This window comes from Xenopus laevis, chromosome 3L, assembly GCF_017654675.1.
Source record: "Xenopus laevis strain J_2021 chromosome 3L, Xenopus_laevis_v10.1, whole genome shotgun sequence".
Taxonomy (NCBI): Eukaryota; Metazoa; Chordata; class Amphibia; order Anura; family Pipidae; genus Xenopus; species Xenopus laevis.
In genome coordinates this window covers 144,823,478-144,848,251 of record NC_054375.1, presented here as the reverse complement: position 1 = coordinate 144,848,251, position 24,774 = coordinate 144,823,478, and the positions used below count along the sequence as shown (strand labels likewise).

Here is a 24,774-nt window from a genome sequence, read left to right as displayed (position 1 = left end):
AGCCCTCGGGTCACACGGCCCAGCCGCCAGTATACGTGTACATTAGAACCTATTAGTTCCCCCCACTCCTATGACATGCGCTTCTATTCTGGTCTTTACGGCTCTTGAGTTGGCAGTGCGCCCTCCCCTTTAAGAACGACGTCAGCTGACAGCGCCCTCCTCCTTTAATGCTCGCGGTCGGCGGATTAAAAAGCCCGCTTCTTAAAGGAGCTGTTCCATTTCTCCACCAATAAACGCGCGCCGTCTGCTTAGTCCCCGCCTTCCATTTAAAGGAACCCCGGCGGCATTAGTTACTATCGGCAGTCGCTGAGTGACCGGAGGAGTCACCGTTATGTCCCAGGCCGGTGTCGATCGGCTCCTGAGGGGGCTCCAGCTATTGCTGCTCGTGCTGCGGCTCAGCGCCGGCTACTTCCCGGAAGAACGATGGAATCCGGAATCTCCGCTCCGCAATCCGACCGTCCTGATCGCCCTGTTAGCCCGGAACTCCGAGGGTTCCCTTCCAGAAGTGCTGGGAGCGCTGGACACGCTGCACTACCCGAAGGAGCGGATCTCTTTATGGTAAGAAGCTGCTGCTGATGTTCAGAGAGAGGCAGCGACTTGTACTACACTTCCCACAATCCCCCGCTGCAGTTGTAGTCCTTAACAGCTGCAATGCCTCAGGCTGGGACGTCTAGTGTAGGAGACATGTGATTGGCAGGAAGGGTTTCCTATTTGCTGTTCTCTATTACTTGTAATTGTGCCTCTGGTAATGGCAACTCTTCATATACAGGACATAGAGCTGCAGGGACTCTCCCATCCTCTCATGCCCAGTCTGTGTCTCCTGCATCAGCTGCTGCCCTGGGAAATAATATAAGAATAATAAAGTCATGAAATTGGAACTGTCCTTGCCAACCGCTGGGCCTTGTGCCCCCAGTGCTCCTGGGTATAATGAGAAGCCTGTATAGATGAAGATTATTATTATTATTATTATTATCTTTAAATAGCTGCAGCCAACATATACTACACCGTTAAAGTGCTTGTTCACCTTCTCTCTCTCTCTCTGTTTTCATTTGGTTTCAAATAGTTCACCAGAAAAAGGACTTTTTTCCAATTACTTTCTACTTCATTTGTGACCGTTTTTCTAATATTGACGTGTAAAGTTTAATTTTTCACCTTCTCAAGCAGCTCGGGGTCACCGACTCTTTGGGACAAATTCACTAAGATTCGTAGTTGCGCCAGGCGTAACTTAGCCGCACTTCGCCAGGCGTAGTTTCACTAGCGCTCCACAAATTCACTAAAATCCGAAGTTGCGCTCAGGGGTAGCGTAAGGTTGCGAAGTTGCGCTAGCGTTGATTCGCTAAGCGAAGCGAAGTTACGCTAGCGATGGTTAATTTGCATACGGCGCCAAATTCAAATTTCAATGGAGGAATACTTAGAATCACTACAAATGCCTGGGAAACCTTCAAAACATCAAATAAAAATTTTATTTTGCCCTACACATGTGCCCACTGTATAGTTAAGTTGCCATGAGTTAGGAAATGTAGGGGGGAAGGAGGGGAGCCCCAAAAATGTTTTCGATCTTTTTCAGCCTATCACCCATGATATAGAAAACACGCCAGCGTTTTTTAGGACTTAGAAAAAATGTGAACTTTTTTTGAAGCAATCCCTATCTACTCTATTGCACTTCGCCTGGTCTGAGGTGGCGAAGGAAGTCTAGCGTAAAAGGTAACGTTCAGTACACTGCGCAAGTTAGTGAATTTGCGTAGTTACATCCTTTGCGAAAATTCACCAGGCGTAAGGGCGCGAAGTAACACTAGCGAATCTACTCCAGCGTTCATTAGTGAATTTGCGAAGTAACAAAAATGACCAACGCTAGTGAATTGACGCTAGCGTTAGGCGCTTCGGCGCTTAGTGAATTTGCCCCTTTAACTGTTCTAAATTGATACATTAAAGGAGAACTAAAGTTTAACTAAAGAAGGAGCTAAAAATGTTGTACATTATGTTTTGTGCTTCTGTACCAGCCCAAGGCAACCAGAACCCTTTAGCAGTAAAGATCTGTGTCTCCAAAGATGCCCCAGTAGCTCCCCATCTTCTTTTCTGCTGATTCACTGCACATGCCCTGTGCTGCTGTCACTTACTGAGCTTAGGGACCCATTCACAATATACAGTACACATAGAATAGAAATGTCACAATATAAGGCTGATTAGTAATTAATACACATAATTACTACATGGCAGCACAGAAACCAGTGCAATTAGCATCAGAATTTAATAATCAGCAAACCTGTAGCATCATCTTATATTACAGGGGAAGCTCATTTTCTGCTGGATAATTAGTGACGAGCCCTAAGCTTAGCTTCCCAACAGCCAATCAGAGCCCACTGAGCATGTGAGTGTCACAGACACTTTCCAAGATGGTGACCCCCTGTGACAAGTTTGAAGTCCTGGATCATTGCTGCTATTGACAAGCTGAAACTTTAGCCTCGTGCAATAAGTTCAGTGTATAAAATATGGCAACTTCTGGCGGCATCGGAAAACGAAGCAAACCGAGTGAGGCTTTTCAAGGAGATTAGTCGCCCGAATAATAGGAGATTTGTCGCTGGGCAGAATCTTAGCGTGTCACAACCCTTAGTTGATACATTTCTTATCTTTGTCCCTACTGAGCAGAATCCCTGAGTTTCATTAAAGGGGTGGTTCATCTTAAAATGGCACCTGTTGGGTAAAAATATCCCCAATCAAAGCTGTGGGCTAATAGAGCAGGTATTCCGGTTGGGGATACAGTAAGTTAGACGGGGGCATTTAAAAAAAAAAAAAAACAACAAAAAACTTTATCCCCAACCGGAATACCTGCTCTATTAGCCCACAGCTTTGATTGGGGATAACATTTTTACCCAACAGGTGCCCTTTAAGTTAACATTTAATATGTTATAGAATGGCTATTTCTAAGCAACTTTTTAATTGGTCTCCATTATTTTTTATATAGTTTTTTTTAATTATTTGCCTTTTTTTTCTGATTCTTTCCAGCTTTCAAATGGGGCTCACTGACCCCTTCTAAAAACAAATGCTCTGTAAGGCTACACATTTTTTGTTATTGCTACTTTTTATTACTCCCCTTTCTATCCAGGCCCTCTCCTATTCATATTCCAGTCTCTTATTCAAATCAATGCATGGTTGCTAGGGCAATTTGGACCCTAGCAACCAGTTTGTTGAAACTGGAGAGTCGCTGAATAAAAAGCCAAATAACTAAAAAAAACACAAATAATATAAAATGAAAACCAATTGCAAATTGTCTCAGAATATCCCTCTCTACATCATAATAAAAGTGAACCAAAGGTCAACAACCCCTTTATAGACAACTTTTAGAATTGATACAATAGTTGCTAATATTGTAAGATTTTGCTGATAAATGTATCAACTCATGTAGCCACTAAATGTATCCAATTGTAACAGTACAGAATCTGCTCATGAATTACTGAGCTGTCAGACTGAAATATCAGAGGAAAAACGGTAAAAAATGGAAAGTAATTGAAAAACGTCTTTAATTCTGGTGATCAATCTGAAAACGACTAAACTGATAAGTGTTTGGAAGGTGGACAAACCTTTTAATGTGTGTTATTGGGGCATGGGAGGAAACTCATGCAGACACAGGGAGAACATACAACCGCTTGTAGATTGTTCCTTGGCTGGAATTGAACCCAGACTCCCAGTGTTGCAAGTTCCAATATAGGTTCATATAGATGAGATCCACACAGAATGAAAGAGCAGCTCATAGGGCACAAATCCTATTCATTAAACTTGTGATGCGAAGGGGGATTATTATAAAGTTCCCTATAACATTCACACACTGTAGAGTCAAGTTTATTATTATATAGGGAACCAAGGCAGAACCTACAGATCCCTGGCTGGAATCGATCCTAGAACCCCAGCAGAGATGACACTTGCTCTACTGTCTGTAACTTTGGTTTTACATGCATACATATATAGCAGTAGTGATGGGCGAATTTGCGCCGTTTCGCTTCACCGGAAAATTTGCAAAACGGCACCGGCGTCTCTTTTTTGACACCGGCATCCATTTTTTTGAAGCCGCCGAATTTTCGCGGCCGTTTTGCAAATTTATTCGCTGGTGGCGAATCACGCAAATTTGCCGTGAATTCGCGCCTGGCGAATAAATTTGTCCATCACTATACAACAGTTCTTAACTGATCAAGGAGTTTTACAGTGCCTGTTTTTGTGGATCTGGCGCTGAGTCTAAGTACAGTTATGGGCTGGAAATATTGAACTCCGGTTCAGTTGTCTGCTTGGAAACGTTTCCAGCCAGGAATCTTGAGTTCTTCAGTGTTTGCTGTAGGGAAAAAACTGGACTTTTCTAAGGTACTAGCGAACATTGTAGGTTGTGTGTGTGCTGTGCATCACCCAGTCTTTTCTAGCTTTCTCCTTGGTGGGGAATCTGACAGTTGCATGCTAGCGTGGGGCACACTTGTGTACATACAGTAATGTGCCTCTGGGCTTTTACATTTCTTTCTTTAAAGGGCATGTAAAGGCAAAAAAATAAAATCCCATTTTTACTTTCTTTAATGAAAAAGAAACCTATCTTCAATATACTTTACTTAAAAAATGTGTACCGTTTTTATAAGAAACCTGACTGTATGCAGTGAAATTCTCCCTTCATTTACTGCTGTGGATAGGAATTGTCAGACGGTCCCTAACTGCTGAGCTCCCTGCTCAGCAGTTAGGGACCGTCTGACAATCACATATATGTACAGCAGGGGGAGCCCCCGCCTTACTTCCCAGCCATGCAGAACTCAAGCAGCTTTGTTAATGACGATCCCTAAGCAGCCCAGACCACACTGAGCATGTGCACAGTCTTAGTCTTGCAAAGATGTATAACAAAGTTACAAGATGGTGACCCCCTGTAGCCAACTTTGAAAGCATAAATTATTTGTTTGATTAGGCTTGTGGTACAGTAAGTTCATGTTTATGTTTAGTATACAAAATACAGCATTTCTAGCCTTATTCTATTTTAGACTTTACATGCCCTTTAACAAATGGATGCTCTTTCTCTTTCCTGCCACAGGGTTGCCACAGATCATAATTTGGACAACACCACCGAGATCTTGCGGGAATGGCTGATCAATGTGCAGAATCAGTATCATCACGTGGAGTGGAGACCTCAGGAGCACCCGAGGTACTGGAGATATTCCAGTTGCTGCTAGAACTGACCTCTAATTCAGTAATATTCTTTGGTTCAGACTTATTTACTGGTCAACTATTTGTTCAGTGCCCCCTACTAGCTCACAGCAGAGACACAGATAAAACCGTGTATCTAGTTACAGTTACTTGAGATGAACGTTTATTTGCCCAGAACTCACCGGATTCTTAACTCATAAAGGAATCCCAGAGTTTTTATAGATTTGTAAGAAGGGAGCTGCAGTTGGGAGAGCATAGAGATAACATGCCAGAGCACAGAAAAACAAAGAACTGCTCTTACTGCCAAGCAGGTGGCTCTGCCCTAAAGGCCAGGGTATTCGTGACCAAGGCTAGCTTGAGAACAGGTGGATGTTTTTATACACATAGGGGGTTATTGATCCTAGGTCGAGTTTTTTTTTTAGAGTTTTGTGAGGTCTATTATACCTCAATAATCGAATGTTATCTGATTTATGAAAAAAAAACTCCAATGTAAAAAAACTCGAAACGGTGTAGTCGGGGTGGAAAAGAGAAATCTTGAATCCCTCAAGTTAATCGAGTTTTCCAGCAAGACCCACCGAAAAACACTTGAACCCATTTGAAGATGTTTGTAGGCTTCATGATGTTCAAGGGACCTCATTCACTTCTACATGACCTCAACAAGGTTTTAGCTGAAGTATTTTTGGATTCAAGTTATTTCCACCTTCAGGGTATAATAAATCTCAACATTTGAGGTTTTTTTTTTTGTTTTTTTTTTGAAACCCGAAAATTTTGACTGAAAAAAAATCCTTGAAATATGAATTTTTTTCGGGTAAAAATCAACTCAACCTTTGATAAATAACCCCCTTTATTTTATTCTCTCTCACTAGGAAGGCTTATCCTTCCACTCGTTATTACTATTTATGCCAGGCTTCTTTTATCAATGACCTCGCATACTTCTCATAGTCGAAGCTCAGTTTCTTATCCTTTTAAACATCATCACCAAAGGGACAGTAGAGATTAGGTGACTGTCATCAGTCCAACTGAAATCCAATGTTCTATGTTCTGTACTTAGGTCATAGACTCACCAATTTTATCGTACAAAACAAATTTTCATACAGTATTCAGTGCGTGTATGGTGGGAGACGAGCCGAATGATATTGGCTGAAGACTGGATATTGGTCGGCTTGTTGATCAGGCTGGACAGAAAATTTTGTTTAGACGCTTTTCAAGGCACCTGAACATCGGCCTGTGTGAGTGCCGATCTACACGTGTGTATTGAAACAAACAATCTTTCTTGGAAAGATCTTTTCAAGGAGAGATCTTAATTGTAAGCTCTATGGCCAACTTTAGGTGGAGATGAAGACTAGGGTGCAACTACTGCTCTATATATATGGAGGAGGAAGACCTCAGATGTCATCAGCAAGATCAAAGCGACATTCACCCCAATAGATTCCCCCAATGACCCCTCTTGCTCTGCTTTGTTGGAGGCTGAGAGTTGCTGTTCAACAACAATGGCTCTGTTTGTCTCTGTTTTACCCATGATGCCTTTCACCAATGGTTCCACAGAGCACAACAAAAATGAGTTTTCCCCATGTAGGACTTGCCAGCCCCTTATACAGTAATTTCAAATGTTCCTTCACCTAATAGCACTCGGACACGGCTCAACATGTTCCCTCTGTTCATCCTTTCTTATGATATTCAATATAACCGAAGTTTATTTCATTTCTCTCTAACCTAACAGGTGATTACATAACATTTGTACTGAACAGCAGCCAAACGGTGAAGTCAGGGCTGCAAAATCCTTTTTTTTTTTTTTTTGGTAGCAAAAGTAGAGAAGGGGGGAAAAATAAAGTAATGTGTAACATTCCATGCAGTTGGCTGACCCGACCACATTCTAATTGCAGCCCTCGGTTTGACTGATCTCAGTGTGGCAGCGAATTCATCCCACAATCCCTTCAGCTGTTCAGCTGCTCCCACAGGACGATTCTTGTTCTGCATGGCTCTCTTCTCTTTAAAGGAAAACTAAAGCCTATAAAGGAAAGAGTTTGATGTGGCTAGGGAGGATTAGTTCAGCAGGACAAGATGGCGGTTCTTGTGCAGACATTAACCCAGTTAGTCAGGGCCGGATTTACATAGCGGCACCGCTACGCCCACTGCAGTTCATCATCTTTGTCCCCTTCCCTTCATTTGTGCACATGCAGATATTTTCATTATCAACTTAGGAGCATGCGGGGATTGGCACATGGGAAATTTAAAAAACTATTGTATCTCATGATCAGCCCCAGAACTTCCAAACCAATGTGGGTTTGGTTGGGCTTCATGGCGCCCCCTAAAATCCTGCCGCCCTAGGCTCAGGTGGCCTTTCCACAAATCGGGGCCTGCTGTTAGTAACCCATGGCAACCAATCGTATTTTTTTTTAAGTTTTAGTATGTTGTAGAATGGCTAATTCTAAGCAACTTTTCAATTGACTTTCATTTTTGTAATATCGTTTTTGCCTGCTTCTTGTGACGCTTTCAAATGGGGTCACTGACCCCACGTAAATAAACAAACAAACGCTCGTCTTTCTATTCAGGCCCTCTCATATCCGTATCCCAGTCTCTTATTCAAATCAATGCATGGTTGGTTGCTCAGGTAATGTCAACCGTAGCAACCAGATGACTGAAATTGCCAACTGGAGAGCTGCTGAATAAAAAGCTAAATAACTTAAAAAAAAATGCAAATAATAAAAAATTAAAAGCAATTGCAAGTTGTCTCAGAATTTCACGCTCTACATCATATTAAAAGTTAATTTGAAGGTGAACGACCCCTTTTAAAATACAGAGGAAAAGACTGTCAAGTGCTTCCCTGGTCGCACCTTGTAAACATAATTGAGTCTCTGTGGAAAGTTGTGGAATGTAGAGTGTAGAGTAAATTCCCACCTCCTTCCTCAGCTCTCGTTCCTGAATGGAGCTTTGTCCAGCTCGCAAGTGCTGAACTTGTATCATTATTCTACTTTATTTATCTAGCGTCGGTGTATGTACTTGCACAGAGCTATCTTAGAACTGAGACAGCCAACCTGTGTCGTCCCCCCCCCCCCAAACTGTTGAACTAGCCTTCCATTGATGGCAGTGTGATGGGTGAATTCCTCCTGTTTTGCTTCACTGAAAAATTTGCGAATTTCCAGTGAAATTCGTGAAACGGCAGAAAATTCGCAAAAAATTTGGAAATTGACGCCCACATCAATTTTGGACGCAATCGACTTTTCGGACACACACCCAAAATTGATGGGGGACAAAATATTTTGCTGCAGGCGAATTTTTGGGCAAATTTATTCCCCGGCGGGGAAATGGAGAAATTCGCTGCAAATTTTTTCGCCCATCACTAATGGCAGAGGCTTGTATTTTTTAACGATTAAAAAAAAAATAATTATATTTTCTCTAGGTGGTTCAAGGACGAGGAAGGCCCCAAGCATTGGTCGCATTCCCGGTACGAATATATCATGAAGCTACGACAGGCGGCTCTAACCTCTGCCCGAGAGATGTGGGCTGATTACATTTTTGTAAGTAGAGACCCCTTCTGATTGGTTGACTGTTGATTATTTGGAATAAGGGTACAGCAGGGTACAAACTGAGGTGACTAGAGCAGGGGTGCCCAAAAGGTAAATGAGGATCTACCAGTATTATTATTATTATTATTATTATTAACATGTATTTATATAGCGCCAACATATTGCGTAGCGCTGTAAAGTAAATGTGATTATACAACTAAATCACATGAATTACATACATAGAACATATGGAGTAACAAACATCACAATCAATACAGGTACAAAAGGTGAGGAAGGCCCTATGCATAGGCATACAGTCTAAAGGGAGGGGAGTAATACACAAGGTGTGGCAGTGGGCAAGATCGAATTAAGTGGGTGAGAAATGTGGTACTGTATGTGGTGTTGCGTTTGGTAGTTAAGCAGAGTGAGGGTAGGCTTCTCGAAAGAAGTGCGTTTTCAGATTCTTGAAAGCAGAAAGGTTGGGAGAAAGTCGGACAGACCCTGGGAGAGAGTTCCAGAGGAGGGGTGCAGCCCTTGCAAAGTCTTGAATGCGAGCGTGTGAGGAGGTAATGAGAGAAGAGTTGAGTAGCAGGTCAGTAGAGAAGTCAGTAGAGTAGACCTTTAGCTGGTGATCAGTAGATCTCAAGACACTGTCATCAAACAGCTTGTCTCTAAATCACCCTCCTGTTTCATGCTTTTCTATCAGATATTTATTATGTTACGTTTACGTAAGAAATAGATGTTAAATATTGAGAAAATGTATATTTCTATATTTTAAGTAATATTTTCCATGGAACAGAATGTAAAGTGTGTGCCCTCCTGGACTAGAGGGACCACTAATAGTTGTTTTATCTTGTTCCCCATAGTTCCTGGATGCCGATAACTTGCTGACAAATCCCGAGACTCTGAATCTTCTTATCGCGGAGAACAAGACTGTAGTGGCCCCCATGCTGGATTCCAGAGCTGCGTATTCTAATTTCTGGTGTGGCATGACAACACAGGTAAGGAGATAGTCTGTGTCCTACATTCACTCAATTCGGTGGGAAAATAATAAACGTTGTTGTGTTCATTGTCCCCTGTTCTCTCCGGCTTACACAACCATCAAAAACAAAGGATCCTGAGCTCTCTTCCCTTCCAATTTCCCCATAGGGTTATTACCGGCGCACCCCCGCATATATGCCAATCCGCCGAAGAGAGCGCCGGGGTTGCTTCCCCGTCCCCATGGTTCACTCTACGTTTCTGATAGACCTACGTAAGGAGGCTTCCCAGCAGCTGAACTTCTACCCACCTCACGCCGACTACACGTGGGCATTTGATGACATCATCGTGTTTGCATTTTCCTGCAGGCAGGCAGGTAACTGGCAGTTTGGTGTGATTGATAAGGAGTAATGCAGGGTATACATCTAAAGGATAGGGAGACTTGTAAGGGGCAGTATTTCATTCAGGATTTGGGCATCACTTTGAAAAACTGAACACTTGAAATGGTCACTGTCAACTGTAAATTATGTTTGGATAAAGTCGTTAAGACGGACTCTCCTAATTTCGTCATCTTTGTACTCCTCAGACGTACAGATGTTCCTTTGTAATAAAGAGATCTATGGGCATTTGCCAGTCCCTCTCCGCTCTCACGGGACTCTCTTGGATGAAGCTGACAACTTTGTTCACACCAAGCTGGAAGTTATGGGTGAGTCTGATGCATCTGCCCCATAGCTCCGAGCCGATTAACAGTGGTTGCTGTTTCTCTCTTGGGTAGGGGGTTACAAAGCATTGGATAAGGGAGAGGCTCAGCCTAAATGCCAATAATAGTGACCTGTGATTTCATTGTGAGGTTAGGGGATCACCACTAAAGCTCTAGACTCGGGCTGATTTGGCAGCTTATTGCCCCTGTGTGGTGCTTGCCGCTCCGCCTGCCCAACTGATATCTAACCAAACATTGGTGAGATACTGATCAGGCTGGTGTGAAAATGCAGTCACATCTGACCATGATGTGGCCCTATTCCGATGGATCACCATAAGCTCCTCTTATTATTGGATTGTAGGCTTCGGTAGGAAAATTGCACTCCCAGATTATCTTTACCCAATCAGCGACTCTATCAGTTATGGTCAGCTTAATGGGCTTGTGCACTTTTGAATTAACTTTTAGTATAATGTAGATAGTGACTTTCTGAGACAAATTGCAAAAGGTATTCATTTTTTATTGTTTGTGGTTTTTGAGTTATTTTAGCTATTTATTCATCCGCTCTCCAGCTTGCAATTTCAGCAGTCTGGTTGCTAGGAGCCAAATTACCCTAGCAACAATGCACTGACATGAATAAGAGACTTGAATATGAATAGGAGAGGGCCTTAAAGAGCCTTTGTTTGTTTGAAATCTGAAAAGTTGTTTTATAGAAATGAATTTAGAATGTACTCTGTTGACCTACAGTGGTGTAAATGTTGTGATTACTGTGGCCCAGGCAGCAGGTCACTGTGTTTGTGTCTGACGAAGAAGTCTCTCAAATTCAGCAAAATATCATGAAGCAAAACCATAGCTTTCATTTATCATTATTCCTTATATTATCTGATTTGGATTTCAGTGCGAACGATTGCCGGGATTGATCTAGATTAGCGATGGGCGAATAAATTTGGCAGGCGCAAATTTCCAGGATTTGGCCTTTTTCAGCAGGATTCGGATTTGGCTGAATCCTTCTGCCTGGCCGAACCTAATCCGAATTTGCATATGTAAATTAGGGGCGGGAAGTTGAATCATGTGACTTTTCCTCAACGAAGATTTTTCTTTTTTCACTTTTTCCTTTCCTGACCCTAATTTGTATTTGCAAATTAGGATTCGGTTCAGTATTTTGCCAAATCTTTCACCAAGGATTCGGTGCATCCCTAGTATTTTGCCACCAGCAAATAAATTTGCAAAACTGCAGCAAATATTTGCTGTCGAACAACCCGCCACGTTGAATAAATTTGGGATAAACATTGTCGCGTATCGAAATAATTTTGACGCCCATTGACTTCAATGCATTTTGCGTCAATTTAGTGAGAAATTCGCAAAGTTTTCGGCAGAGCCAAACAAGTTGGCCAATCTCTAATCTAGACGCTTGTTTAGCTGTCATTCATACAATTGCATTTGATCCACAGTGAAGGGCCCCCCGCTGAATCTATCAAGCTTTGTGACCATACCTGAGAAAGTCCCAGACAAGATGTCTTTTGATGAGGTAAAAACGCATATATTTTCCTTGGTCTGGTACGTAACTATTATAAAAAAAATAATAATAATAATCTTGCAGTGGCTGTATAAGGCATAGGACGCGCATTAGTCTTATCACTAGGGGCAACTACTCCTCCACACCCAATGCAGGAGACATAAAAGGGGCCAGACTGGGGCATCTGAGCTGCAAACAAAAATATCCTCGTTCTCCCTGCTGATTGGAACATTTTTCTTATTCAATTGACTTCATATTAAGCAGATCATCATCATCATCATTTATTTATATAGCGCTGTCAAGATACGCAGTGCTTAAGCAGATTTGTTTTTGCATTAATAAATCTGCTGCCCTTTCCAGTTTTTGGTTACACCTATGCATTTAGTTAAGGTGATTTAAAATAATTGTGTGATATGAGTGCTGCAACTGTTTTAAGGGAAACTATAGCCGTTCGGCAGATGCTGAATTTAGAAGTTTTGAGAGTAGGTCAGGCAGCAAATATAACAAAAGTAAAAGCTCCTCAAATACACTTTTCTTCCAGGTCTTCCTCATTAACCTGAAGCATCGGCAGGACAGGAGGGAACGCATGAAGAGGACACTGTACGAGCTCCAGATAGACTATAAGCTGGTAGACGCCGTGTATGGAAAGTGAGTGCTAGAAGAAATTCAAGGCCATGGTTTTTCAGTGCAGTTTATACACCAGGTTTCTCTTTATTTATAATCCCCAAACAATCGCTTACGAGCAACATGTTGCTTTCTAATGGCTTGGATATTGCTCCCAGTGGCCTCAATGCTGGTGCATATTTTTAAATTCCAGTTTTGGTTGTATAAAATCCAGATGTGCTGCCAAACAGAGTCTCCTGTAGGCTACCAGTCCACATAGGGACAAACAAACAGCTCTACATTTTCCCATTGTTGTTTATAGGGATGCACCGAATCCGGGATTCGGCCAGGATTCAGCCTTTTTCAGCAAGATTCGGCCGGATCCTTCTGCCCGGCCAAACCGAATCCTAATTTGCATATTCAAATTAGTGACGGGGAGGGAAATTGCGTGCCTTTTTGTCAGAAAACAAGGAAGTAAAAAATGTTTTCCCCTTCCCACCTTCGGATTCGGTTCAGTATTCGGCTGAATCTTTCGTAAAGGGTTCGGCCGAATCCAAGAAAGTGGATTCGGTGCATCCCTACTTGTTTAATCCAATATAATACACAAAAGCCATGAATATCTTGTAAATGATATCCTTATAAACGTTGAGTTCTGATGTCATTTCTGTCACATGACACTTGTGTATTATAATAAAGTACCCCCAGCTGCAAAATATGAGGATATTAGAATTTACCTCTGAGTGTTTTTTATTTGGTCATGGAACTCGTCTTTAACTTAAAATATCCTTATAATACACAAAAGCCATGAATATCCTGTAAATGATATCCTTATAAACGGTGAGTAGTGATGTCATTTCTGTCACATGACTCACTAAAACTTGTATATTATAATAAATAAAGTACCCCCTGTTGCAAAATATGAGGATATTAGATGTTACCTGTATAAAAACACTCAGCCTTCTGCCTTGTGCTTTTATATGGTCATGGAACTCTGTGACTTATAATATCCTTATTTTACAATAGGGGGTACTTTAGTCACTATATAATACACAAAAGCCATGAACATCCTGTAAAATATATCCCTACAAATGGGGCTTAGTGATGACATTGATTATAATTGGAGCTTAGTGAGGTCATTTCTGTCACATGACACTGAAACTTGAGTATTCTAATAAATAAAGTCACATCGGAGTTCCATGACCTGTATAAAAACACTTGGCCTCGGTAACTTATAAAATCCTTTATATTTTACAAGAGGGGGTATTTTATTTATTATATAATGTGATCAACTAGAAACTATTACTGAACCTTTAATTTTTGTCCTGCTATACCAGAATATCATACAATGGCCCGTCTACTTCAAATATTGTACAGGGAAAGAAATACGTTCCATAGACTGTAGTAGAACAGGGCCTTCTAGAGGTTGTATATTTGGTGCTATAACTTTTTGACTTCCTTTGGCACCTCCATCTCCCAACTTACGTCTTGTGCTAAGGGTGCTTGAGACGGCAGATCAATGGGTGGTCGATCCTGGAAAAAGTTTTTAATTCTCTATAGATTATTTTACCTTAAATTGTTCTTATTGCAGTTTGTTCATCCCCAATTCCTTTGGTTTTGCAAAGTGCAATGCTTAGTCTTTCTGGCATGTGGGCAGCTTTCTGTAGATACCTTCACTGTAACCCAACAAACTCTGTTTCCGAGTGTCTGGGAAGCGGCTCTGCATTCCAGTGCCAGGTCTGGCCATTTTCCAGGCTTAAGTAACTGTAGCCAGAGAGTCTATACAAGTCTATTAAAGTGCTCAGGACATGCCTCGCTGGTTAAACAGCTGAAGATCAGATTAGATGTTGCCTTGGATTTTCACTTGGCACCTGGCCCTTGGTAGTGAGATGTATCTGTGCTGATAGCTTGTAGAGCCCTGGCAGGGATATAGTAAATACATACTTACAATTCATGCTTTTTTTCCATTATATTTTAAGATTCATTTTACCCATCTCTAAAAAATGAGCTAATTTCCTGTTGTTGGGGCCGGGGAACATGAATTAGGCTGAAGAAAGAGCAGGCGTGTGCAGCTGTTCCTGTATCACAACAAACAGGGCCCCATTGCAGTGGTAATACCCCATCCTACTATATATTGTTGGCTGGGGCATTACTATTAAGCTAGCCACTTAACTTGTTTCATTTGGCTATGCAAACATTGGTAGCTTGGCCTGTTATTGGGGACTGTTATAAATAATGATATGACATTTGAATGTTGAGGCTCTCCATGTTGCCTGTTTTTGCTCTTCTTCTCCACAGTTAAAGGAGAACTAACCCCCCCCCCAAATAAGAAAAGCCCCTGCCTACTACCCTGGTGATTACAATCGTTCATATTTAACCCTGGGATGCTTCTTCTCTTTGCTGAACACCACACCATTTGGGAGAGGCAACATGAAGTTGAGGCCCCTTTGAACCTGCCAGATATCAGTTGGGTACGGCACTGGGAAGAGAATACGTAGGCCAATTAGCAGCCAACCTTGTCTAGAGTCGCCAGTTTGGCAGCTTTTATTGAAGTGTAGCACCACCTTAAAGGACAACCAAAACCCCCCAATAAGAAAAACCACTACCTACTACTCTAGATAGTTCCCTGCCCCTGCATAGTTCATTACCCCTGAAAGTGCACCTAACACCGTACTCGTGTATCATGCAGAGTAAGCGCATCAGAGCTCATGAGCGCCATCTTTTGGCTCTTCCTTTAAATGAACGCCATCTTGACGCATGAACAGTCTTCTGGTTTGTAGAAACTGCATATGCTCCAAAAGTTCCGGAAATTGCAGAAGGGAAAGAAACAGGACCTGAAGAATACCGAAAAGCTGAAAGATGGTGCCCATGAGCTCCGCTGCTATTACTCTGCACCATACAGGAGTACTGTGTTAGGGGTAATGAACTATGTGGGGGCGGGGGAAGCAGGGAGGGGGACTATCTAGGGTAGTAGGTGGGGGCTTTTCTTATTGGAGGGTAGGGTTGCTACCTTTTAGCCTGGTGGAGACCGGGCAGGGGGCGGCCAGTGATGCCGGGGCTATGATTAGGCATTTGGCCGATCACCGTCTCAATCATTGGCAATCCTGCCCGGTTTTCCTAATTTGGAAAACCGAGCAGGCAGTTTTGATCCAGGCAGCCCTTCAAAAAACTGGGCTGTTTGGGTCAAAACTGGACAGGTGACAACCCTAGGGGGGGTTTATTTCTCCTTTAAGGTGATGCCACACATCAATAAAAGCTGCCAAACTGGCGACTCTAGACAATGTCTAGACTCTAACTGGCCCATGTATTCCCCTCCCAATGCCTTGCCCCAACTGATATCTGGCAGGTTAGAAGGGGCCTCATCTTCACGTTGCCTCTCCCAAATGTGTGGTGTATTGATGGGCGAATTTGTCCCGTTTGTTTCGCCACGAAATTGACAAAATTTGCAAAACGGGCGAAAAATTTGCGAAACGCAAAATTGAATTGTCGGCGGTGTCAAAAAACTTCGAGGCAATTATCACGGCAATTTGGCAGATTTATTTGCGGCGGCGAAAGGCGGAAATTCATCCATAACTAGTGTGGTGTTCAGCAAAGAAGAGCAGCATCCCAGGATTTAATATAAATGAGTGTAATCACCAGGGGGTCTAACGTATAGGAATTAGCAGGAATACATATAAGGCTGCATGTTGGACACTGCTATATAACATCACAGCTGATGGTCCATCTTCCCGGATCACGTGTCATTTTATTTTTATTTTATTTTCATCCATCGCTTCTCGGTTTGTATGGTTTTTTTTAAAATTCTTCCTCAAATACAAGTACAGGTATGGGACCTGTTATCCAGAATGCTTGGGACCTGGGGTTTTCTGAGTAACGGATCTTTCCATAATTTTGATCTTTATACCTTAAGGCTGCTAGAAAATCATGTAAACCTTAAATAAACCCAATAGGCTGGTTTTGCTTCCAATAAGGATTAATTCTATCTTAGTTGGGATCAAGTACAAGTTACTGTTTTATTATTACAGAGAAAAAGGAAATCATTTTCAAAATTGTGGATTAAATTGAATCTAGGGGAGGCGGCCTTTGCATAATCCAGCTCTTTCTGTATAACGGGTATCTGGATATCTGATCCATACCTGTACAAGTACTTTAATTTCTGGTGGCTGCCTTTCTGTCTGTCTTGATCCACTGTTTGTAAAAGGGATACTGTCATGGGAAAACCTGTTTTTTTTTTTTTTTTCAAAACACATCAGTAATTATTGCTGCTCCAGCAGAATTCTGCACTGAAATTCATTTTTCAAAAGAGTAAACAGATTATTTTATATTTAATATTGAAATCTGACGTGGGGCTAGACATATTGTCAGTTTCTCAGCTGCCCCCAGTCATGTGACTTGTGCTCTGATTAACTTCAGTCACTCTTTACTGCTGTACTGCAAGTTGGAGTGATATCACCCCCTCCCTCCCCCCAGCAGCCTAACAGAACAATGGGAAGGTAACCAGATAACAGCTCCCTAACACAAGATAACAGCTCCCTGGTAGATCTAAGAACAATAGTAAAAGCCAAGTCCCACTGAGACTGATTCAGTTACATTAAGTAGGAGAAATAACAACAGCCTGCCAGAAAGTAGTTCCATCTTAAAGTGCAGGCACAAGTCACATGACTGGGGCAGCTGGGAAACTGACGATATGTCTAGCCCCGTGTCAGATTTGAGAATTAAATATAACAAAATCTGTTTGCTCTTTTTAAAAACGGATTTCAGTGCAGAAGTCTGCTGGAGCAGCACTATTAACTGATGTGTTTTGAAAAAAACATGTTTTCCCATGACAGTATCCCTTTAATCATTTATCTACTCAGCTCTGTTCCTTCACATATTTCCATTCTCTGCTGTTGGCAAACAGAGCAGCAGAGTTATGGGAAAAATTAAAGATGGAAAATAAACTTTTTTTTTCTCTCTTTCTTGGTAACCTTGTGTTATGCTGTAAACACATTTACCCACACCCATTGGGCTTTCTCTCCTCAGACTTGTGTTTTGTTTTCTGCCGTAAAGGAAAACTATACCCCCAAAATAAATAAGCAACAGACCTGTTATCCAGAATGCTCGGGACCTGGGATTTTTCCAGATAATTTATCTTTCTGTAATTTGGATCTTTATACCTTTATACCTTAAGTCTATTAGAACATCATGTTAACATTAAATCAACCCAATAGGCTGGTTTTACTTTCAATAAGGATTAATTATTTCTTAGGTACTCCAATACAAGCTACTGTTTTATTATTAAAGAGAAAAAGGAAATCATGCTAAAAATTTAGATTTGATTATAATGGAGTCAATGGGAGTCGCCTTTCCGTAATCGGATCTTTCTGGATAATGGGTTTCCGGATAATAGATCGCATACCACACATTACTAATTTACTACTTCATTTAAATAATGGGATCAACCACCCCCACCCCTCCGTTTCTGAGCTGTAACTTATTTTTACATTCCAGCAGCAGTTGCAAGGCCTTGATGTCCGCCTCCCTTGCAGGTTGACTATCGTTGCTTTAAAGGGATACTGTCATGGGAAAACATGTTTTTTTCAAAACACATCAGTTAATAGTGCTACTCCAGCAGAATTCTGCACTGAATTCCATTAATCAAAAGAGCAAATAGATTTTTTTATATTCAATTTTGAAATCTGACATGGGGCTAGACATTTTGTCAATTTCCCAGCTGCCCCTGGTCATGTGACTTGTGTCTGCACTTTAGGAGAGAAATGCTTTCTGGCAGGCTGCTGTTTTTCCTTCTCAATGTAACTGAATGTGTCTCAGTGGGACATGGGTTTTTACTATTGAGTGTTGTTCTTAGATCCACCAGGCAGCTGTTATCTTGTGTTAGGGAGCTGCTATCTGGTTACCTTCCCATTGTTCTTTTGTTTGGCTGCTGGGGGGGAAAAGGGAGGGGGATGATATCACTCCAACTTGCAGTACAGCAGTAAAGAGTGATTGAAGTTTATCAGAGCACAAGTCACATGACTTGGGGCAGCTGGAAATTCACAATATGTCTAGCCCCATGTCATATTTCAAATTTGAATATAAAAAAATCTGTTTGCTCTTTTGAGAAATGGATTTCAGTGCAGAATTCTGCTGGAGCAGCACTATTAACTGATTCATTTTGAAAAAAATTTTTTTTTCCATGACAGTATCCCTTTAAGAATCTCTCTTTTTATCTTTCACAGGACCCTGAATCAATCCCAGGTCTCTGAATTGGGCATAAAGATGCTCCCTGACTACAAAGACCCTTACCATGGCCGCCCTCTGACTCGAGGAGAGATGGGCTGTTTTCTCAGTCACTACAACATCTGGAAGGAGGTGAGAATCAGGGGGTGACCTTTTTCTATTATTCTATAGTTCTGCAGCCTTGTAAATGCTCTTGTGAGCAAACGGGGGGATGTCTGTCTTTGTAGATCTCCGAGCGCAACTTGGCGGTTTCAGCAGTGTTCGAGGATGACCTTCGTTTTGAGATCTACTTTAAGCGGCGGCTGCAGACGCTCCTGCATGATCTAGAGACAGCCAAGCTGGACTGGGACCTCATGTAAGAGATAAACCTGTGGAATAAAGCTAGCCATACACAGGACCATAAAAAATTGCCAGCTATATTTATCAGCAGATACTGGGCCCAGAACCTCTTGTTCGGGGATCTCCTCAAACTTACGGCCACCTTAAAGGGATACTGTCATGGGAAAACATTTTTTCCAAAATACTTCAGTTAATAGTGCTGCTCCAGCAGACTCTTGCAGTGAAATCCATTTCTCAAAAGAGCAAACCGATTATTTTTTATTTAATTTTGAAATCTGACATGGTGCTAGACATACTGATGGTTTCCCAGCTGCCCCCAGTCATGTGCTCTGATAAACTTCAGTCACTCTGTACTGCAAGTTGGAGTGATATCCCCCCCCTCCCTTCCCCCCTCCCCAGCAGCCTAACAACAGAACAGTGGGAAGGTAACCAGATAGCAGATCCCTAACACAAGATAACAGCTGCCTGGTAGATCTAAGAACAGCACTCAATAGTAAAATCCAGGTCCCACTGAGACACATTCAGTGACATTGAGTAGGAGAAACAACAGCCTGCCAGAAAGCAGTTCCATCCTAAAGTGCTGGTTCTTTCTGAAAGCACATGACCAGGCAAAATGACCTGAGATGCACCTACACACCAATATTACAATTAAACAACAATACACTTGCTGGTTCAGGAATTCAATTTTATATTGTAGAGTGAATTATTTGCAGTGTAAACAGTGTAATTTAGAAATAAAAACGACATCATAAAAATCAAACTTGCCCTATTCTCTCTCCGCCTCTGTAGTTACCTGGGCAGGAAGAGGATGCAGGTTGATGAACCAGAAGAGCCTGTGCCTGGAGTCCGTAATTTGGTGGTATCCGATTATTCCTATTGGACCCTGGGGTATCTGATCTCCTTGCGTGGGGCAAAAAAGCTGCTGAATGCAGAACCTCTTGTGAAGATGCTGCCTGTAGACGAGTTCTTGCCAGTCATGTATGACAAGCACCCCATGTAAGTTACATGTAACCTGTGCCCATTTATTCACTGCTATAATATCTGACTCTTCTGACTCCTTCCAGCTTTCCAGCCATCTAAAAAACCAAATGCTCTGTAAGGCTACAAATATTATTATTATGGCTACTTGTTTTATTCCTCATCTTTCTATTCTGACCTCTCCTTTTCATATTCCAATCTCTTATTCAAATGAATGCATGGTTGATATGTGTAATTTGGACCCTAGCAACCAGATTGTGGAAATTGCAAACTGGAGAGCCGCTGAATAAAAAGCTAAATAACTCAAAAACCACAAATGATAAAAAAATGAAAACCAATTGCAAATGGTCTCAGAATATCACTCTCTATATCATACTAAAAGTTAATTTAAAGGTAAACAACCTCTTTAAAGGGATACTGTAATTTTCAAAATGAATCAGTTAATAGTGCTGCTCCAGCAGAATTCTGCACTAGACATTTTGTCAATTTCCCAGCTGCCCCCAGTCATGTGACTTGTGCCTGCACTTTAGGAGAGAAATGCTTTCTGACAGGCTGCTGTTTTTCCTTCTCAATGTAACTGAATGTGTCTCAGTGGGACATGGGTTTTTACTATTGAGTGTTGTTCTTAGATCTACCAGGCAGCTGTTATCTTGTGTTAGGGAGCTGTTATCTGGTTACCTTCCCATTGTTCTTTTGTTTGGCTGCTGGGGGGGAAAAGGGAGGGGGTGATATCACTCCAACTTGCAGTACAGCAGTAAAGAGTGATTGAAGTTTATCAGAGCACAAGTCACATGACTTGGGGCAGCTGGGAAATTGACAATATGTCTAGCCCCATGTCAGATTTCAAAATTGAATATAAAAAAAAATCAGTTTGCTCTTTTGAGAAATGGATTTCAGTGCAGAATTCTTCTGGAGTAGCGCTATTAACTGATTCATTTTGAAAAAAATGTTTTTTTCCCATGACAGTATCCCTTTAAAGAAGAACTAAAACTTAACTAAAGAAGTAGCTAGAAATGTTTACATTATGTGTTGGGTTTCTTTACCAGCCCAAGGCAACCACAGCCCTTTAGCAGTAAAGATCTGTGTTTCCAAAGATGCCCCAGTAGCTCCCCATCTTCTTTTCTGATGATTCACTGCACATGCTCTGTGCTGCTGTCACTTACTGAGCTTAGGGACCCACTCACAATATACAGTACACATAGAATAGAAATGTCACAATATAAGGCTGATTAGTAATTAATACAGATAATTACTACATGGCAGCACAGAAACCAGTGCAATTAGCATCAGAATTTAATAATCAGCAAACCTGTAGCATCAGCTTATATTACAGGGGAAGCTGATTTTCTGCTGGATAATTAGTGACGAGCCCTAAGCTTAGCTTCTCAACAGCCAATCAGAGCCCACTGAGCATGTGAGTGTCACAGACACTTTCCAAGATGGTGACCCCCTGTGACAAGTTAGAAGTCCTGGATCATTGCTGCTATTGACAAGCTGAAACTTTAGGCTGGTGAAATAGGTTAAGTATATAAAATATAGCTTTTTTTTTTGCCATATTAAGTTTGAGTTTAGTTCTCATTTAATCCATAAATTACTCCAAGATTCATACTGTTATGTATAAAGAAAGCTCCGAATTCTGGAAAGCCTGTCTCCCATAGATTCCATCTTCTCTAAATAATTTTAAAAAATGATTTCCCTTTTCTCTGTAATAATAAAACAGTAGCTTGTACTTGATCCCAACTAAGATATAATTAATCCTTATTGGAAGCAAAACCAGCCTATTGGGTTTATTTAATACTTACATGACTTTCTAGTAGACTTAAGGTTTGAAAATCAAAATTACAAAAAGATCCGTTATCCGAAAAACCCCAGGTCCTGAATATTCTGGATAACAGGTCCCCTACCTGTAGTACCAACTGCAACTGGAGAGAAAGGATCTTCCCTAATGTTAATGAACCGTATAAATTAGGGCCTGAGTCTTTGGCATGCTCCTGGCTGAGAGACAAGATATCAAGTGTGCCAGCATGGTGGCCACCAACCACACTACTCTGCTTTTATTAACAGGAAAATATGTTTTCAAATATCTGATTTTTTTTTTTTAACTTTTTTTTTTTATTTTTCCCAATCCAGCTCTGACTATTCCTCCCATTTCTCCCCTCGAGACCTTCTGGCTTTCTCAGTGGAGCCTCTCCTTCTGTATCCCACCCACTACACTGGAGACGAGGGCTACATTAGTGACACGGAGACCTCGGTGCTGTGGGACAACGTGACGGAACCCACCGACTGGGACCGAGCAAAGTCGCGCAAGACACAACAGCAGGAGAAGCTGCGCAGCGAGGCTTTAAACTCCCCTTCCTTGGGCTCCCCTTTTGACAACACTGCCCGGGATGAATTATGACGGCAGCGAAGGGAACGACCATAACAAGAGAGGTACGGCCCAGCCGGATATGGAGCTCACTAACAGCAGAACCAGAGGATCGTAGACTGAAAAGGCATGAAATCCCATAAACATTTGATGCCAAAAGGATGTTCTTTGCCACCCACCTTCTACACTTACACACACACTGTCACACACTAACCAAGTACAAGATCCCGCCTATCAATTGAGCTGCCCGACCACACGACAGGGTGTTTTTAATTATTATAATTATTAATATATTGGGATGAACAAAGGGGACATCCCAGACGGCAGCTTACCCTTCTGTAGACCGAAGACACAAATGCACAAAACAGATCTTTTAAGAGGAGACCTCGATTCCAGGTTAGCGTTAGCAGCTAGGAATCCACAGGGTACTTAACTACTGCCATATTACTATAATCATTAGCAGTTTGAATGTTAATACCCCATTTTTTTTTTTTAGCCTTGGTTGTTATGGAGATTGTACAACAGATGAAGCATATAATATTTACACCATTAGAACAGCAATGGCTTGCATTAAAGGAGAACTAAAGCTTAACTAAAGAAGTAGCTAGAAATGTTGTACATTATGTTTTGTGCTTCTGTACCAGCCCAAGGCAACCACAGCCCTTTAGCAGTAAAGATCTGTGTCTCCAAAGATGCCCCAGTAGCTCCCCATCTTCTTTTCTGCTGATTCACTGCACATGCTCTGTGCTGCTGTCACTTACTGAGCTTAGGGACCCACTCACACTATACAGTACACATAGAATAGAAATGTCACAATATAAGGCTGATTAGTAATTAATACAGATAATTACTACATGGCAGCACAGAAACCAGTGCAATTAGCATCAGAATTTAATAATCTGCAAACCTGTAGCATCAGCTTATATTACAGGGAAGCTCATTTTCTGCTGGATAATTAGTGACGAGCCCTAAGCTTTGCTTCTCAACAGCCAATCAGAGCCCACTGAGCATGTGAGTGTCACAGACACTTTCCAAGATGGTGACCCCCTGTGACAAGTTTGAAGTCCTGGATCATTGCTGCTATTGAGGAGCTGAAACTTTAGGCTGCTGCAATAAGTTCACTATATAAAATATGGCATTTTTAACCATATTAATTTTTAGATTTTAGTTATCCTTTAAGAATAATGTGTTATTGTCAGTCAAGGTCAGTCACTAATAACTGCCTATATATGAACCTCCTTCATATAGCTTTCCAGCTGTTGGCAGACTGTACCTCCCAGAATCCTCTAGGTCAGAGCTGTCCTTCAGGCTGAATTTGGATTTAAATATAATATGAATAGTGGAGGGCCTGAATAGAAAAATGGGTGATAAAAAAAGCAATAATAATGCATTTGTAGCCTTACAGGGCATTTGTTTATTATATGGGGTCAGTGACCCCTATTTGAAAGCTGGAAAGAGTCATAAGAAGGCAAATAAAAAAATAAAAATAAATAAATAATGAAGACCAATTGAAAAGTTGCTTAGGATTAGCCATTCTATAACATACTAAAAGTGAACTTATAGGCGAACCACCCCATTAAACGGAGGCCCAGTAAATAAAGCGATGGAGACTCTGTTATAAGAGGTAATCACATCTCCTGAGCTGCCCTGCCATGTGTATCGTCATCCCTGAATCTGGCTAATGAAATCATTAGTATAAACAAGGCCATACATCTAATAATTCAGTACAGGTATGGGACCTATTATGCAGAATGCTCCGGACCTGGGGTTTTCCGGATAATGGATGTTTCCGTAATTTGGATCTTCATACCTTAAATCTACTAGAAAATCATGTAAACATTAAATAAACTCAATAGCCTGGTTTTGTTTCCAATAAAGATGAATTGTATCTTAGTTGGGATCAAGTACAAGCTACTGTTTTATTATTACAGATTTTGGATTATTTCATTATAATTGAGTCTATGGAAGTAATTCGGAGCTTTCTGGATAATGGGTTTCCGGATAAGGAATCCCATACCTGTAATACATATTTCTTTGCTTAATTATTTTATCCTTCATCACCCATTCATGTTGAACACAGGCCTGCACTGGCCCTTTAATATCCTTTAATAGAAGCTACTTAAAGGGCATGTAAAGTCTAAAATAGAATAAGGCTAGAAATGCTGTATTTTGTATACTAAATATAAACATGAACTTACTGCACCACAAGCCTAATCAAACAAATAATTTATGCTTTCAAAGTTGGCTACAGGGGGTCACCATCTTGTAACTTTGTTAAACATCTTTGCAAGACTAAGACTGTGCACATGCTCAGTGTGGTCTGGGCTGCTTAGGGATCGTCATAAACAAAGCTGCTTGAGTTCTGCATGGCTGGGAAGTAAGGCGGGGGCTCCCCCTGCTGTTCATAAGT

The 24,774-nt window shown here is 41.4% G+C and overlaps 1 protein-coding gene across 1 annotated transcript; it reads left to right on the top strand.

Moving 5' to 3' along the window:
- The first annotated feature begins 305 nt into the window (after positions 1 to 305).
- Positions 306 to 23,838, top strand: colgalt1.L (collagen beta(1-O)galactosyltransferase 1 L homeolog). The gene is given in 12 exon segments (NM_001103190.1): positions 306 to 558; positions 5,054 to 5,164; positions 8,567 to 8,684; positions 9,539 to 9,673; positions 9,822 to 10,026; positions 10,237 to 10,356; positions 11,799 to 11,875; positions 12,405 to 12,511; positions 18,682 to 18,814; positions 18,910 to 19,037; positions 19,811 to 20,017; positions 22,130 to 23,838. Coding segments are annotated over 12 exon segments (1,836 nt in total). The 5' UTR covers positions 306 to 331; the 3' UTR covers positions 22,398 to 23,838.
- Positions 23,839 to 24,774: the final 936 nt, after the last annotated feature.